Source organism: Cynocephalus volans, chromosome 7 (assembly GCF_027409185.1).
Source record: "Cynocephalus volans isolate mCynVol1 chromosome 7, mCynVol1.pri, whole genome shotgun sequence".
Taxonomy (NCBI): Eukaryota; Metazoa; Chordata; class Mammalia; order Dermoptera; family Cynocephalidae; genus Cynocephalus; species Cynocephalus volans.
The window spans coordinates 126949476-126966869 of NC_084466.1; the positions used below are offsets into that span (position 1 = coordinate 126949476).

A 17394-nucleotide genomic window follows, 5' to 3' on the forward strand; every position below is an offset into this window, starting at 1 on the left:
TCACAACAAATCTGAATGTGGGCATGACAGTATTCCTCAATAATTGTCAGTATTGTGAGGAAAAAGAAAGCCCTTATTTCCTCTTTTCAAAGAGCTATTAGTTACAAGCAAGTAAACTGGTGAGCACACCAAACATTTAGCCACCTATGCCAGCTGAATAGAGCAAAGACTTTCTATTGGCTAGTACAGTTTTAGTATTTGTAAGGCTGCCTTAAGTTTTTCAAAATAAATGCAAATATTGACACTTTATAAAAGCCAATTGGTTAATACTGCATCTTTAATGGCACATGAATAGGTGAGAAACCATGTCTTGTAAAGTAAAAGACGATATAAGTAAAAACAGAGGACACAAGTAAAAAAACACGATTGACAAGCACCCATCCAGGGGGTGAATACAGACAATGTACTTTGTGTTGTAACAAATAAATGTTAAAGAACTGGAAAAAATAAAGTGGGGAAAAGCTGGACAAGATAGATAACAGGGAAAAAACTTCTGGGTTATGTTATAAAAATAAGTTAGATTTTTCACTTCATATGACTCTAAGAGGTGTCACATAGACTGATAATTTGATTCCATGGGATTTAATATTTAATCAAATATGTATAAAGTTCTGGTACCTTACTCTGTGTTTCTGGAAATAATTAGTTGAAAAATGAATGCCTGGAAAGCAAAATCAGGTTTTCCCTTTAATAAACTTTAAATATGTACACATCAGACAAAAGTATTTGAGGTTCATAGATTAAATTCATATATGTGTATGTTTTTTAAAACGCTGATAATCACACACACACAAAAAGAGATATGGTGATTTTCTACAACAATCTGAAATATAAAATGTACACATTTTCTATCGAGAATGAAAACATCACACAAGAAACTTCACTACCACTGGGCTACAATACATGAGGAAGGGGGCTGCCCAGTTCCACATACAGGTCGTCATTGCTACTTCTTCATAAAGTGTTCTTCCTGGATGTACTTTTCTTAAAAACGCAGTTAACAGACCTTTTGCAGCATGTAGAAATGGCTGCAAACCTTCTTAGTGATCTTTACTTCTATGAGCCTTATAAAAATCTTTACCATTACTTCCACTTTCACTACAGGTAGAGTAAGATATGGCTATATGGAAGAGAACCTTTTTTTTTTTTTAAAAAAAAAAAGATGACCAGTAAGGTGATCTTAACCTTTGACTTGGTGTTGTCAGCACCATGTTCTCCCAAGAGAGCTAACCGGCCACCCTTATATAGGGATCCGAACCCACGGCCTTGGTGTTAGCACCACACACTCCCAAGTGAGCCACAGGCCGGCCTAGAGAACCTTTCTTTAACTGAAATTAAATCAAGTTGAATTCAGAGGGAAATATTACTGAAACACCAGGTATGTCCTCTTGCACACAGATAAAACCTCCTCTGATTGTCTTTGGAGACTCAGGGCTTAAATCCTGAAGGGGAAGGCTTGCCTCACCACAGTAAATGGATTCTGTATTTATTCAGTGAAATGAGGCATAATATCTACGAGAATACAACTATTCAGGAGTGACAGTTTATAGTCATTGGGACATTCTAGATTCTAATGTGATGAGGTTTCGTGAAACCTATTTTATGTTTATTACTTTTACAAAGACTATTTATAAACTGCTCTCTGGGAATGGGTTAGGCTCCCCCCCCCCCCCCCCCCGCCAAATAAAATGTACCAACTCTTTCAGGAAGCTGTCTGAAAGTTTTGGTACTCACAGTCCTGAAAGAATTGATCCACTTTATTCCTGAAGGTTGGCTGCAGATTGTTTTACTGCCAAGGTTAATGTGGTACCAAGACTAGCATCAGGAGGTATGTCAGACAGATTGGGTCCAGAGCAGCTGGACTCAGTCCTTTGAGCTGCCCAGAGATAAGGGTAAAAAGGTGACACCACACAGCAGTAACATCTGCATTTGACTTTGCCATGTATAACTCAGCTGTAGATCCAATCATGGAAGAGACCAACAGAAAACGTCCTTCTGGATGCAGAGCAGAAACCCTCTCCCAGCAGGCACAGCAAATTTCGTAATGCCAGACTAAGTTCTTTGGTACCATGGACTATTCTTTTCCCAGCTTGATAAAAACCTGGAGGGAGGTGACTCGCCAGGAAAATGCCAGCTTCTCCTCAAAGACAGCTTTGCGGCTTGAATGGGAATCAGAGATCAGCTGCACGTTTCAATTAAATAAATCATCTGGATGTGGTATGTTCATTTGCACAGCACTTAACAATGTTTATAAGTCTTGTACACACATTATCACAACTGACTCACTCAGTTTTCAGTAAGGTCGGTGGGCCAGATGATATTTCTTTAACAGATGAAAACACTGAGGTTCAGAAAGTTTAAATGACTTGCCTCAAGACATAAAGCAGAGTCAGAACCCAGAATTCAGATCTTCCAATTCCTAGTCCAGTGCTCCTTACACTACACTACACTATATTCCATTTCTCATACTCTGCATGAGGGGGTGGGGCAGACTCACTAAGTTTGCAAATGATAACAAGCTAAAGCAGGGCTAAGTGACTAACTTAAAAAGCCAGGGAAGGAACTCAGAATGACCGTGAATTGAGAAGACACCAAGCTGGGTAAACCCCCTGTTTTACATTTCCAAATATATGAGGATACTTCAAAAAACTTATAGAAAAATAGAATTGAAAGATAATATAATATATATCTTTTCATGAACTTTTTGAAGTACCCTCATATACTGTGTCTTTACTATTTTGATGTCTGTCCTTCCCACTATCCACTTAATGGGAGCAGGAACACCAACATCTAACCCAGGGCTTGAAGCATAAAAGTTACTTTATATACATATTTGTTACATACATATATTTGTTGAATTGAGCTGAAATTCTACAAGGGATTTTAGAGGAAAGTATAAAGAAACAAGGCCTGAAAAGGGCCATTTCTGACAAAGCAGGGACTGACCAATAAATCTCCAATTTCAAGGCCAAGAGAAAAAATGGACTCCTGCTATGATAAGAGGGGAGGCCAAGTAGGTAAGTAGACCTGCATATGAGTCTGTCAAGTAAGTGAACAGGTCACCAAGGCTGTAAATCTTCTGTAGGGGATTTAGAAGGTGTACAGTGTCATCTGTCTGGGATGGTTTGGGTATACTCTAAGGGCAAGATGAGCTCCAGACTTTCTAGTCTACCATTCAATCCTTCCTGCTAACAATGTGTAGATATGCCTGCAAGGTCACAATTTAAATTCTAGAGTTAAGCAGACATAAGTACCATATAGAAGAACAAAACATGGGATTTTTTTGTTTTTTGCTTTTTCCAAAATGAGGTAGTATGTATCTGAGAGCAAACTTAGATTCTACACCTGTCCCTATTTAGTATACTTACCCATAGCTAAACAACAGCAAAAAAGTGTGTGGGCAGGTTGGGGAGGGGAGAGGATGCTCAAATTCTGGCAAATCAGATACCGGATACCAAAAGGCAAGACTCACACAATGAAAATCACATTCCAGCTTTTCTGTTCATGTGATAAAAATAACAGAGAAAAAAATTCAAACATAAAAGACTAATTCAACTACTGTAAAGGGTAGACTGTTGAAAGATTAAGATTTGACTGAAATTTCCTTCTAAAATTAAAAACTCTTTGGAAGAATAAAGCTAAATCAAACCACTAGACAGTTGTGTTCCTCCCTGGCCTGCCTTTGGTGTTTATGTCCCATTAGTGGATTGGCCTAAGGCTTAGTATAACACAGAGGAGCTTCTTGTGTAGAAACACCCAGATGGTGCTTTGCAATCCACATGTACAGTCACAAGCACTCCCCAAAAAAAGCCCCTATGGAGTCATACTTTTCAGGGTTTATAAATACCAATAATACCAAGAACTATGGTATGAAAGATTCTTGTAACCATTGTGGTGCGAATAAGAAAAACAAAACTATGTTGGCATTTTTCCTAGTTTTGAGTAGTGGTTAAATTACTCGGAACCAAGGAAAGGAGGTGAAAACAAAGAAGAAATTAAGAAAAAGGGCAAGCCTTCAATAAGAGCCATGACAATCTACGAACGGTAACATTGCCAAAGCAAAGATACCCAGTGGGTTCCAGAGTCCCTGAAATCACTTAAATGTATTAATTATGGTGGGTCCCAGGCTCATTACTGAAGTGTTAGGAATATATCAAAGGGTACAAATTTCTCTCCAGGAACACTTGGATGGAAGGGTATCTTCCACATATACCGTGTACAAGGTACCTTCTAACCCTCCAATGAAGGCGGGAGCCAGAGTCAAAATTCTCTGCTCCTCTCTGAACTTTCTGTTTAAAATAACTGTGGTACACAGTAAATGCTTAAGAATGACAGCTCTAAAAGCATTTCTGTGAACTATTGACCTTTTTTCCTAATTAAAATTACTTATCCCTCTGTGCTTTTAAAGATGTCACAGTTTTATTTTAGTAAAAGTCAAATCAATTATTCCTTAAAATCCTGTAGAACAGAAGAGGTGGAGGGAAAATAATGTGAACCCACATTTCAGAGGCCTACTTATTCCGTACATGGTGTGGTAACAGCATTTTAATAAAAACCAATCCCCAGCATGATAATTCCATCCCGCTGTCACCGCTGGAGGGCTGCACCATTTATGGAGCTTTGGAGAATCCCTTTCACCACAACCAGAATTCTGAACCAGCTTTTTCTAATGAAGGGTGAATAAAAGGAAGTGTGATTGGCAGATACGAAACTGATCAGTTTGTAAAAATTCTTCCTATTTCACAGAAGAGGCCACTTTTCCAGGGTGGTCTGCTATGCCCACACAGGCCATTTTCCCACTCATAATTGTTTGGAGATGTGAACTTGTATAGGGAACCATAAAACAGACTGAACATGAAATTAGTCCTCAACATTGGACTTGTCAAAAAAGGAAGAACTAAAAGACATACTCTAACAGCTTGGGGCTTTTTTTCCCCACAAGTCAGAACATCCTATTAATCATTTAGCTTTTAATGATGTACCAGTAACTTCTACAAAATTTATGCATGTTCAAATAAGAGTCACTTAAAAAAACAAAAACTGGACTTTAATCCAGTTAGTAAGACTAATAACAGTTAGATGTTTAAAAGAGACGGCAACAAAGGCAATCTTTATGTTAGTAGAAAAATTAAAATTAGTTAAAACCATGCACAAAAAGAGCAACACAGACACAATAAGAGGATTCTTTAAAAGCAGATTCTCAGGACTTATTTTATGAACAGCTGCAAAAATGAAAAGGGTAAAAATATTTCATTTTTTCATTGTCTTCTAAACAAAGCAAGACTATCTCAAGGGGGAAAGAATGTAATCCAACTGCACAGTGCATCCGGGTTAAAGAATATGGGTAGGGTGAGACAAAAAAATTTTAATATACACATTACCATCTTTTCGTTGCTCAGAACGGAAGACTTGCCCGGCTGATATTCGTAAATGCTCTTAGGCTCTGCACGGTATTTTCTTGTATCCACTTTCTTATCTGGGGGCTCCCAGTCGTTTCTATAAAAAGAAAATCCTATTGGAGCTATTTTCATGAAAATTGGCATCAGCTTCTGACATGGTCTGACTTTGGTTGGCTGTAGTCTAATCAAGGAATTTTTATACCCGAAGCATAAAACTGGTATCAGGGCAAACAATTTAGTTGTGTTGGTTTGCTTCTCAAAACAACGAGTTAAATCTCTGTGTTGACCTCACAGAGGCCTTGCGGTATCCTGTGTCAAAACCAGGCACCAGGAAGTGGAGAGAAGAGAAAGAGAAGCAGAGAGGGAGGAAGAAGCAGAAAAGTTTGCTCTGGAAAAATCTTTCACCTTTGCTCTGCTCTCATGAGTTTATTATTCCCCAAACATTACTGTACTTCCCACTCATGCTAGTACAGTGAGAGCGAATGCAGGTCCCGGAGCCAGCTGACTACAGCTCAAATCCCTGCTACATCACTTGCTAGCTAGGTCATCTTACAGCCAAGTACTTTACCTCTTGGTACCTCAGTTTACTTATCTAAAAAACCAGGGCTGTTGTGAGGATTAAATCAGACAGTGCACGTAAAACTACTGAGCAGACAAAAAGGCCCATAGTGACCATTCAATAAATGTTAGCTGTTATTATAACTGTATTCTTCCATAGTCCACACCCCACCCTGCTACCCACCAATCTCAGCCTCTGGCACAGATACTTAACCAGGCATCCAGTGATGAGTTTCAGAAGATACATAAATCCTTGCAAACTGTTTGCAGATTTTTTATGCACATTCATTACTGCACTTTGCACTGTGATTGTATTAAGTTTTCCATGCAAGTCTGTAAACTTCTCGAAGGCAGGGACAATGATTTATATATACTTAATTCTTCCATAACATCTGGTTCAATCTGCGTAGAATAAACCTAGTAGGCACTTAATGAATATATCTGTGAAGGATTTATGGGTATACCCAGGCTTCCTTTCAAATTAATTATCAAACTCCTCAGGTAGATGCTACTTAAGTACACGAGGGGCTTTTAAGACAGCCATTCATTTGTCTGTGAAGATGGAAAAGGTATGGAGGTGTGAAACTGGACACGTATCCAAGGGAAAAATAAATAGTGGACCCTCTGTACCTGCAGGTTCCTCATCCACGGATTCAACCAAACGCAGAGAGAAAACATTCGAAAAGAAAAACTGCATCTATACTGAACATGTACAGACCTTTTTTTCTTGTCATTGTTCCCTAAACAGTATAGTATAATAACTACATAGCATTTACATTGTATTAGGTATTATAATCTAGAGATGATTTAAAGTATATGGGAGGATATGCATAGGTTATATGCAAATACTATATGCCATTTTATATGAGGGACTTGAGCATCTGTGGATTTTGGTATCCATGGGAGGTCCTGGAATCAATCATCTACGATTAACAAGGGGTGACTGCAATTTCGTTTGTCTAGAGCCCTTTGTGTGTTGAGAAGTGGTGGAAGTTGGGGCTGGAGGTTGCATAGAACACCTATCCAGATGGCATGAGAAGGTAAAATAAAAATGCTCCATAGGGCATTTTTAGAGGTTAGAATAAAAGAAAATTGGGTTGTTTGGTACAGGCATTAAGAGATGACTAAAGTCATCATTAGAATCAGTCCAACTGGGCCTATGTCTTAATAATACAAGTTGCATGAACAAACAGATGTTAAAAAGTGAGGCCTCATTGTAAAATTATATTCTTTGCTATCAATACACGAACACAGAGTCAGTATCACACAGAATATGAAAATATGCGACAAATCTTGCAGTTAAAATTTCTCTTGTGAAAATGTAAAACACGGTAAGTATAGTCAACATTAATTAAGCCCATACCATGAGGCAGGCACTACTAGGAATGTTATGTGCATCATCTCATTTTACACTGGCAATGTCCCTATCAACAAGTAGTGCAATTTTTATCCCCACTTTACAGATGAGGACGTGGAGACTCAGAAAGAATAAGTCACTGCTAATAGGTTATAGAGCAGGGACTCAAATTCCATGTTCCAAGAAAGGATGCCCCTAGGTCTCAATAAACGTTGACAAGGCCCTGGCTGGTAACAACACAGGACGAGGGCGCGCTTACCTTTCTGGGCTTGACTTTAGTGAGGAAGAGCGAGCCGGCAGGGGTAGTGTGGCCGACCTCTTAACTACCTTCTCACCATCAATGTAGCTCATCTCACTTTTTGAGCGAGGCACAGAAAGGGGGGATTTTGCTGGAAAAGAAAGTGCATACCAAAGACTTTGAAAACTGAAAACAGAAGTTTCTTCCCTCATCTGCCATCTTCCCTTCCTCCCTCACAACCAGGAAGATCAAAGTCACTTACTGTCTTCAGAAAAGGAGTATCGAGGAGAGCACAGATCTGAATCATCATCTATTGAACAAAACAAAATGTAATCAGGAGAAATCAACTAAGGTATGAGAACAGAGGTGCATGTTCCCCACTTCCACAGTCCTGCTCCAGCATCCAGCCACACCAGGAAACCCAGCGGAGAGAGGAGGAATCAAGCGCTGGAAGCTACACCACAGCAGACCACATCTGAGAGGAGCAAGGTTCAGAGTCCACCCAACCAGACCTGCTGCCCAGACAGGACATTTAAGACACCCAGCAGATGACCGCTGCGTGACACCAAAGAAATGCATGGGGACGAACAGCCAAAGATCCTCCTAAGGAGAATCCCCACAGCCAAAGCTGGAATGGAGGGTCCTGGGTCTGGCTGAGTCGGAAGATCCCCAGCTGCTCAAGCTCAGAGTCTTGTCTAGTCTGCTGAATTCCATGGAGTCCCGAGAGGACTCTTCCCAGAGGCTTGGGGCTGGAATGGGTGGGAGGGAGAGGCCTAGAGGGTATGGTTTCTATCTCTCCACCTCAGCTTGGACCTCCTGTTTTATACGTTAAGCTTCCACACACATCATCATCAACAAAGAGGTTCGGTAGCTAAGAAAGAGTTTGAGAAAATGCTCATAATTTTTTATTCTACCTCAACCTGGTTCCATAGATAGATTTCTTTCCTTGGAACACCATACAGCCATGGCTGACAAAGTTATGTGGGTTGCTCTGCAAAGGTACTACTCAGAATAAGTCTGTAACTAATCAAACTCACACGAGTTTCTGTAGTGTGAGATGGCTGTCCAAGGGACAGCTATCAGGTACCAAGGTAACTTTTCCCTTCCCTCTCTCCCTCCCTTTATCTTATCTTTAAGGATAAGAATTAGTTAATATCAAGACTGCACAGGGTTTAAGGTTCTCCTACCAACACAGCCAAGTCTTTCACTATCCTAAGTTGAGTATGTAAGGTTATTTAAATGCTAACTTCTGAAAATACGGCAGGAGAGAGAGATAAAACAGAAGCCAGAAATATTTTTTGAAATACTGTTCTGAAGAACTTTTTCTTGCCTTCTATTTTCTTTTTTTTAAATAGAAGTTCTGATTATTGTACTGACAAAACACCACAATATCGAAGAAAACTAAAAATCAGCACTGACTGCAGGGATTTGATTAGAAAAAATGGTGCCTGTGCCAAATGAAAAATTAGCTTAGTTAGAGACTGGTATATGCAGTGCTTAAAATCCAACCTAGCATTTTAGCTCAAAAACCTGTACTTCTCTGAACAACGGAGAAATTACAGCCTATCAGCAGATGGTGACGCAAAGATTAACTTATAACTATTACCCGCTTCATAAGGTGAGAAGCAAAGTTTTTTGGGAGAGGAGAAAGATGGCATTTAAATATTCAAAGATTTTTTTTAAAGCCTCAGCTCTTTTTAAAAAAATGTTTTTTTCTTTTTTTAACATCCCTCTCACTTTTCAATTTTTTTATTCACATATTCATTGTTACAAATCATTTATTCTCTATAGCCCTTATCCAATTCTCTTCCCCCTTTCCTTTTTCCCTTTCTCCCTCCCTGTCCCCCCTCTAATAACCATAGATTTGTTCTCTCCATCTGATAGATTAACTGTTCCTCTGTTGGTTTGCTGCCGAGATGATCTGTCCAGTACTGAGACAGGTATGATCAAGTCTTCCCCTATTATCGTGAATCAGATGCTTCTTCTATTACTCTGGAGTGTGCTTTGTGGGGAGAGAGGACATCTTCTTTAAAAAGTCTTTTTTCCTAGAGCTTTCTAATGTGGAATTCTAGAAGGCTTATAAGAAGAAAATGAGAAATAGTTCCTGCAGGATGGGGAAAAAATAGCACTGCTTGGGAAGTATAACAATTCACGTACTTTGGAAAGTAGAAGGAGAAGTAGGAAAGCTGGGGGATGAAGGCAACAGAGAAGTCTGAATAACTGAATGCATTTAAAGCTATTTTCTTATTTGGTGTAGGTAGAAAAAGAAATTTCACCTGCCCACCCAAGACTAAAACAGGACAGGGGCATCTCTGTTAAAAGCCTTTCATTTCTCACAGTGTCAGCAGGATCTGACACTGAATTTCAGTTCATAGACTCATAGGAGAGCAAACTAAAGTCCTATGGATTCACCTGAACAACTTTAGCAATTAGGACAAGTTCCACGGCATACATAATTCATTCTTTTAATTTCTGAAGCCTGTTGCAAATCTAATAGAAGAAAATTTGATCTCAGCTTATGAATAAAAATAATAATAGATCCCATTGTTAAATGCCTAATAATAGCCGACAATTTACTAATATCATCTCACTTAAAAAAACTCCAGGAAGAAGTAAATATCTCATTTTACAGATAAAGAAAATAAGGCCCAAGGAGGTTAAGAAAACTTGCCCAAAGCTGCACAGTGAGAAAGAGACAAGGTAGGAATGGATTCAAGGTCTCTCTGACTCCACTTCCTTATGTCACCTCTTAGCCCTGTGACGGGGATGCTGCTTTGTTCTAGCTTTCCTCCAGCTTCATCTGCCCGATCCTGGGAAAGGTAAAAGACTGTGGCTACTCCATTACTATTGGTACTATAGAAGAGGCAGGGAGAGGTGTTGTCCTGAAACTCAAGCTACACACCGCACTGCTGGCCAGGCCGATTTCCAGCCCTTACAGCCTTTGCTCTATTTTTACATATCACCCACCCTGGGTGATGATTAAGCAAGTTTTCTGGGTTACTCCACCACTCTTCTAGTTTTCGTCCTGCTGGTCTCCAGGGACAATGGGTAACACTGAGTCAGTCTTGCTATATCTTTCACTTTCTGCATCTTGCTTCCTTCTCATGGTAATCTAAGTCCACACTGGGGAAAATGGGTATAGAGTTAGAAATACCAAGGAATGGGCAAACTGGGAGTATGGTGCACCCTCTTTATTCTATATGCTAGAGCTAGACAGATGGAATAGGTGTGTATCTGTGTGTGTTTTTAACCAGTTAAGACACATTAAATGAAACATTTCTCGGGTTGTCTATAAGCTATCATCTGAAACCCTACCTTCACTATTTCTCCAAGCATCCTTAAAACACCACCATAAGGGACTCAGATGAGCCAGGATCTTGTGATTCCTGCTCGTGATTGAGCCACATGCTGATTGTGCCCCTCAGAGCACCAAGCAGCAGACATCGAGCCTTGGCAGCAACACTCAGAACTTCCCAAGCCAGTGATCTCCACGCAGCTCTAACACTGAGCAGTAGTTACACAGGGTGAACAATTCACGTCTGGTCCCTGAAGGCCCCTGCTGGGCTCTGATGCCCACACACTGGTTCTCTACGGGGCTTTAGCAATCTGTCCTTGGTAGCTCAATTTTGGGACAGCTGCTCTCCTAAAACTTCTGAATCACAGTGACTTTTAACGAGGTTCTAAATGACTTTTTTTCCGGGTTGGTTTTTCTGTTTGTTTTTAGAATTTATAAAAATATTAAGGACAAATGGAGAAAGGACTAGTTGAAAATTGTTGTTCTATAAATACTCTATATAACTGACCAATGAGATGGTGGGCAAAAATCAGCATTGCATAACCATTTGCCTCTATCAATTAAATTTCAATTGTATGCATTTCTTAGGCTTTTAAACTTGATTATTTTTCTAATATTATTAGCTCATTTTTAACACAATCTTCTTCCATTGCTCAACATAGTTCCTTCTCCGGCTTTACCCGACACACTTAGGAAGAGAAAGCATAAAAGGGTAACGAGAGACAGACAGACACACACCCCACAGACAAAAATAGTCAGAGAAAAGGAGACATGTAGAATTGGGTACAGAGTCTGGGTGGGATGGGAGAGGAAGAATAAGCAAAGAGCAGGAAAGTCGGGAGATCTAGGGAGCCTGGGGGAAGTCACAAAGGTAGTTATGTTTTGATTAAAGGCAATCCAGTTTAACGGGATGAAAAAAAAACAGGATAGTGCATAGAGTAGCTGTAGAAGACATATTCAGGGGGAAAAAAAACAACAAAAAACTAGAATTCTGAAAAAGAGAATGAGGTGGAGCAGGAAAGAAGTTAAAGGAGAATGTTTGTGAGGACTAGAGGGCTGGGAAAAGACTCAAAGTCCTCACCTCCTATCGGACTCCAGGGCCTCGAAGGTGGGAAGGGAGTAACTGCTGCTGTTTCTTAATGATCCCACAGGCCACTGATAGACCGCATGGGCAGTTCTCCTTAGGAGAGCAGAGGTGGCTCCGCCAGCAGCTCGGCCCCTCCTCTGGGCAGTGCTAGCCGTGGTTTGGGGCAGGAGGCACAGATCCCGGCCAAGCACCTTCACAATAGAACTATTTACTTGAACACAAGCAAAATAAGGCTATTCTTAGAAATCCTGCAAGGTCAGTAGAGGATTATTTTAACTCAAATACAGATGTGCCTGAAAAAAATCAGCCTCCTTAAATCCTGGCCTTAGAGCACTCTCCTATGGGAATGAGGAAAAAGTACAATGAGCCACACCATGATGGCACCATGACCTGGGGATGCCCAGAACTGCTGTCTTGAGTCACATCACTGTGAGGTGGCAGAGCCACCACTGGCCTGGAGTGGTAGAAAAGGCATCCAAAAAGCACAGGGGAAAGCTGGTTTCTGGTACTTCACCTCGGGTGATAGCCCTTCATCCTGACACAGCCCAGTGGGTCCTCACAGGCCACAGACCACAAAGTAACACATACCAGTTACTTAGTTTTGCTGCAGATGCTGAGGCACATTTGAAAATATCTTCCGTCTTCTTGACATCAAACATGCCAGGTGAGTCAGCATCATTTGGGGATGTGCAGAGTGGAAAGGCTGGCTCTCTTGAACCTGTATTCCCCACTTGAATTCTATATCCAAGTGCCTAACATCGCATCTGGACAAGAAACTTCATCCCTTTTGGAGGCTGGGGAAGAGTGGTATTCCTTCATTCCAGTGGTTCTCAATCGTGGCCATGAGGCACAATCACTTGGGGAACTTTCCTAACTACAAATTCCCAGACACCATCCTGGGAGAGGCCGGCTCAGCAGACTGAGGCAAGACTGACCCAAGGGGAGCACAGATTTCTGGAACAGGTGTCAGAGAGCCCTTGGCAAGAAGGGGTTAACCAAGAACACAGAATGTATCAGGAGAGGGAGAGGAATCAGCAGAGTAGTGTCACAGAGTCAGTAAACACACGTTTGGGGTGGTGCCCAGAGACCTGGGTTTGAATCCTGGCTCTGCCACTTACTGTGTGATCTTGCATGTATTACTTAGCCTCTGTGAGCCTCATACTTTCCATTGACAAAATGAAGACTTACCTCATAGGATTGCTGGGAGGATGAAAATGAGGTAACAGTGATGTGTTCAATACAAAGCTTTGTATACGGTAAGGGCTCAATAAATGACAGTCACATAGTCATCATGGTGGTAGTGGTAATAGTATTCATAGGATTACGACTATGAGCTGCTGAGGTGCTGGCCATCACACTGCTGTTCCTTAAAGTGGGAGGTGGGGAAGGGAAGAGGCTGTTTTGTGAAGCTGCTTCTCCACAGCTTGCCCCTCTCCCCCTGCTTCATGAAACAAAGTATAATGATATGTAACATCTCTCCCATTCCACATAGAGCACTCTCAAAGATTATACAATTATATTTTATAAAATTATAAAATGATTAGAACTGACTGCTCTTTGTTGGAATTTACAGAGGTGTTTGTTTTGTTTTAAGTACATTTAAAACCTCATTGATTAAGACATGATAATTCTATTTATCCTCTAAAAGTCTGGCCAGAAGTCTACTTTTTCACTGTAGCTGAGAAAAAAGGTTGCTGAGCCAGCATAAACAAACTTTCATATAGTCCCTTACTATTTAGGAGAATCAGCTTTGAGATATTTAGAAATGTCTTATTTTATACTATATAAAAACTAGAATTTAGACAGAGGCAGCAGCCCTTAGGCTAGGCTTTGATAGATTTATTACAAATAACTGTAGTTCCAAATTCTGAATTAAAACAAAACAAAAATAACAGCAGCAACAACCACCTTCTCCCCAGGAGATAAACTCTGGAATGATGGCTCACATTTCTCAGTAAAGCTATTTATTAATACACATTAAAATCTATGGATAGAGCCTCCATTAGGTACTAATCTGTCCTTAACGACTTTCTTTGAAAGGCATAAACCTCTCCTACATTAAGAAGGATTTGCATAGAGTTCAGGGCCACTTCCTGGGAGCACAGGCTGGAGCAGCACCACGGACAGGGCTAATGAGGGACTGTTGTAGCTCACAGACAATATCAAAACCACAAACCACATATCCAGAAAACCAGAGAATCTCTTAAGACATTAAAAAAAAGGGGGGGGGGGGGGGAGAACGAAAGAAAAAGAAAAATCTTTAAAATGATCTTGCTCAAACATTTCCCTCCTTTGTAAAAAGGCTTGATCTAAGTGAATACATCAGTCATCTGTGCCTGGATATGTCAACTAGGCAGGGGTGGGTGCGTGAGATGGAATCTACCCTATTTTAAAAAGATCTCCAGGGAAGAAAACTACTTAGAAACTTGTGTTAAAGTCTAATCATCTTTGCTATTATGAATTTTTTATGTCTAACACAATTTTTTCCTTTTTATTTTTTAAGGCTATTTCTTCATTTTTGGTTTCTGATAATAAAAAACAGAGTCCGCTTCTAAATTATACATGACAAGTTATCATGTCATCCCTGTTTATACCTCTAGGCAAAATAACTCCAATTCCCTCTTGTACCGGACATGATGTGCACCAAAAAGGAGATGTTATCACCAGCCAGGGTTGCTAGGCGTGGAGGCTGGAGACACACGAGCTCTGGGTGTGAGGCTGTGTAACCCTGTCTTCAGAACAACAGCCAAGCTACCAGTGACAGGTCTAGGCAATCCTCCAGTCCCAAGGGAGCCACTGTTCCCCTCCACAGGACTTCTCCAAGCAGGCCTTCCTCTGCATGTGCCTTGAGCATGCTATGCCCTTGCCACCTTATCCTAGAAGGGAACTCTATCTTAACCCTAGAAATGGGTTGGGTTCATGAGTCCAAAAATAAAGCACAAATCAAAAAGACCATTTAGTCAAAATTACCCTGAAAAAACTCTCCCTCACCCAGCTCCATCAGTTGTTTCTTCAGCATTGCTTTTGGCTAGAATCAGCACTCTTAAGACAGAAAGACTAGGTTACCTATACCAAAGAAACTCCTGTTGGCAGTGAGGAGGTCACTGATCAAAAATAAATCACCCACTTTTAGTTTTGTACTAGTCTAGGTTTGTTTGGTAGACATTTCTTTTTCATACAAAATAGGCCCAGGCATGAAATTGTTGGAAGCCACTGACTAAGACATATGAGAGACCAGAAGTGGACTATGGTATTTCACTTCACACTTTAGTTAACACATACCAGTGTGTCATCTCATACAGGATAAGTGATCAGTAAGAGTTTGATGAATGACATTACAATGTCAATGAAGGTAAGGGCTGTATGGGATGGTTTGCTGAGCTGATCAGAGCAGCGAAGCATTGAGATCCTGGCACTGAGCTTCATCCCTAAAAAAGAACTCTGGTTCCACGGTCCAGAGCCTTCACTCACTGACGTTCTCCAGCTATTAGTGAGGACCTATTGTGTGCTAACAAGGTTTTCTGTGACCTTCTGGACACATGTTCTGGCAACTAAACACACACTGGACACGGTGTGCTGAAGCAGTCTTGTCTAACTCCCTGCCAGATATGAATTTCTGAGGACAGGGAACATGTCTCTTTCATGGCATTATCCTCAGTTCCACAGACAGTGAATGTCACACAGCAAATACTCAAAACTACTGGTGTGAATGAAGTTCAGAGCATTCAATATCTCATACTAGAACGGCATTTAACAAAATTTCCTCCTCCATACCCCCATCCACTCCCCTTCTTCTGGGCGTCTCATCCAAAGATCAGACAATCCCTGCTACAAGGACAATTCTCAAGATGTTGCCCTTAACTCACTTTTAGAAGCTTCTTTGATACAAATGTGGCTATCCTAACCAGCAGGTGGAAATTCTTATCCAGCTCTTTCATGAAATGCTTTCCAGCTTGACCAAAACTCTTATTTTCAAAAGATATAATCTCCCCCCATGACTGAATCTTATAATTGGATATCTCTTCAGGAATTCCCTACCAAAGAGAGATACCCTGAGGGTCCATTAACAAGAGGGGCCCTGTAACAAGTTAGCTGCATGTACAGGAATCTGGCAATTTTCCCAATGCTGACAGCTGGCAGGTCAACCTCCTGCCCATCTGCCATAATGACTCAGCTTCCCTGAGTCACTGCTCAGCCACCAACACCAGGTGACCACCCTGGACACAAAGCCCTGGGTAGTTGGGTAGGGGCAGCTTTTCCCAAAGCCCCCCACGTTCCGAGCATTATAACTAAGCTATGTGGGCTTAGTTAATCATGTAATCATGTAAACCCTAAGGGAATAGGATTAAAATACCATCTGGATAGACTCTGGTTATACAGTCAGCGAGGAGTGAAACACCACCACAAAACACAAGGTTAGAGGGAAGCAAATGACTGGGAGATAGCCCTTAGCCACCAGAAAAAACCCCAAAGTGAAAAGAAAGTAACAGCAGCAATACAAAGAGAGGCACGTGATTTTCCATTAATTACCTTCAGATTTAGGACTAGGAGTAGATGCAGGAAACTGGTAGGTAGGAGTGTAAGGATTGTCCTCTGTAGCAGAGAAAAGCAGTGGATTTTGAAACTAACCACCACGGAGTGGAGGAACTGACAAATCCCCAATTGACTCAAATGACAGATTACCTATTTTAGTGTTATTAAAGCACACGGGCATCACACTTAAAAATAGGTTAATAAATTAGAAAGGACTTAGTTATTTTAATACAGCACATCATGCATATGAAATAAGATTTTCACCAACCAAAAATAACTATGAAAATAAAATCTAAAAGCCAAATCTTATGCCTATAATTAAACTATAAGAAATTAATTTAAGGCTAGGACAACAGATATACTGTCTAAATTTATGGTACCTTCAGAATTTTGCTGGATTTCAGGTAGTTCAGGGAATTTGTACGTAGGGAAATAAGGGTTTTCTTCAGGAGTGTCTAGGCAGAGGAGCAGATTTGGGAGAGAGAATAGAGGAAGATACAAAGGGAGAGAATGAACAAGTAGGAATCCACATACAATTCAGGCTCCTTGAGTTCTGGAACATACTAAGCTTCACTAGCGATATGAGAGAAATTCAAACTGCTATTAAAAATCCAGTCCTTTTGCCTGAATTACAGAGACACATCGAAAGAGACAATATCATTCCTCTTGTTGGACAAAGAATTACATATAAACAGGCTCCAATGGGCAAGAAGCATTTAGCACAAAGCTTCAAATTTTCACTGTTTCTAGGCAAAAAATATTAAGTACAATAATAAATAGTATGCAATGAAAACACTCCCCCCCTTTTTATTCAAAGCTTGTGTTGTGAACATTAAAAAGGCAAACAAGAAGATTCTTAATTTTTCAAATACCTCTGCCTACCATTAGGGCAGGCAGTTTTGTTTACAACCTGTAATTTAGGTTGAG

General features: G+C 40.5%; 1 protein-coding gene across 23 annotated transcripts in view; it reads right to left on the reverse strand.

Moving 5' to 3' along the window:
- SORBS1 (sorbin and SH3 domain containing 1) overlaps positions 1-17394 on the reverse strand; it is a 230309-nt gene that overhangs the window by 57081 nt on the left and 155834 nt on the right. For 9 of the 23 annotated variants that reach the window (XM_063102731.1, XM_063102755.1, XM_063102753.1 and 6 more), the window contains 3 exons: positions 7815-7862; positions 7574-7703; positions 5382-5496 (listed from right to left, as the gene is read on the reverse strand). In XM_063102731.1, coding sequence (XP_062958801.1) covers positions 5382-5496; positions 7574-7703; positions 7815-7862 — 293 coding nt within the window. Of the gene's footprint in view, positions 1-5381; positions 5497-7573; positions 7704-7814; positions 7863-16464; positions 16528-16847; positions 16923-17394 lie in introns of all 23 variants that reach the window. The other 14 variants (XM_063102750.1, XM_063102746.1, XM_063102745.1 and 11 more) reach the window with 2 other exon arrangements.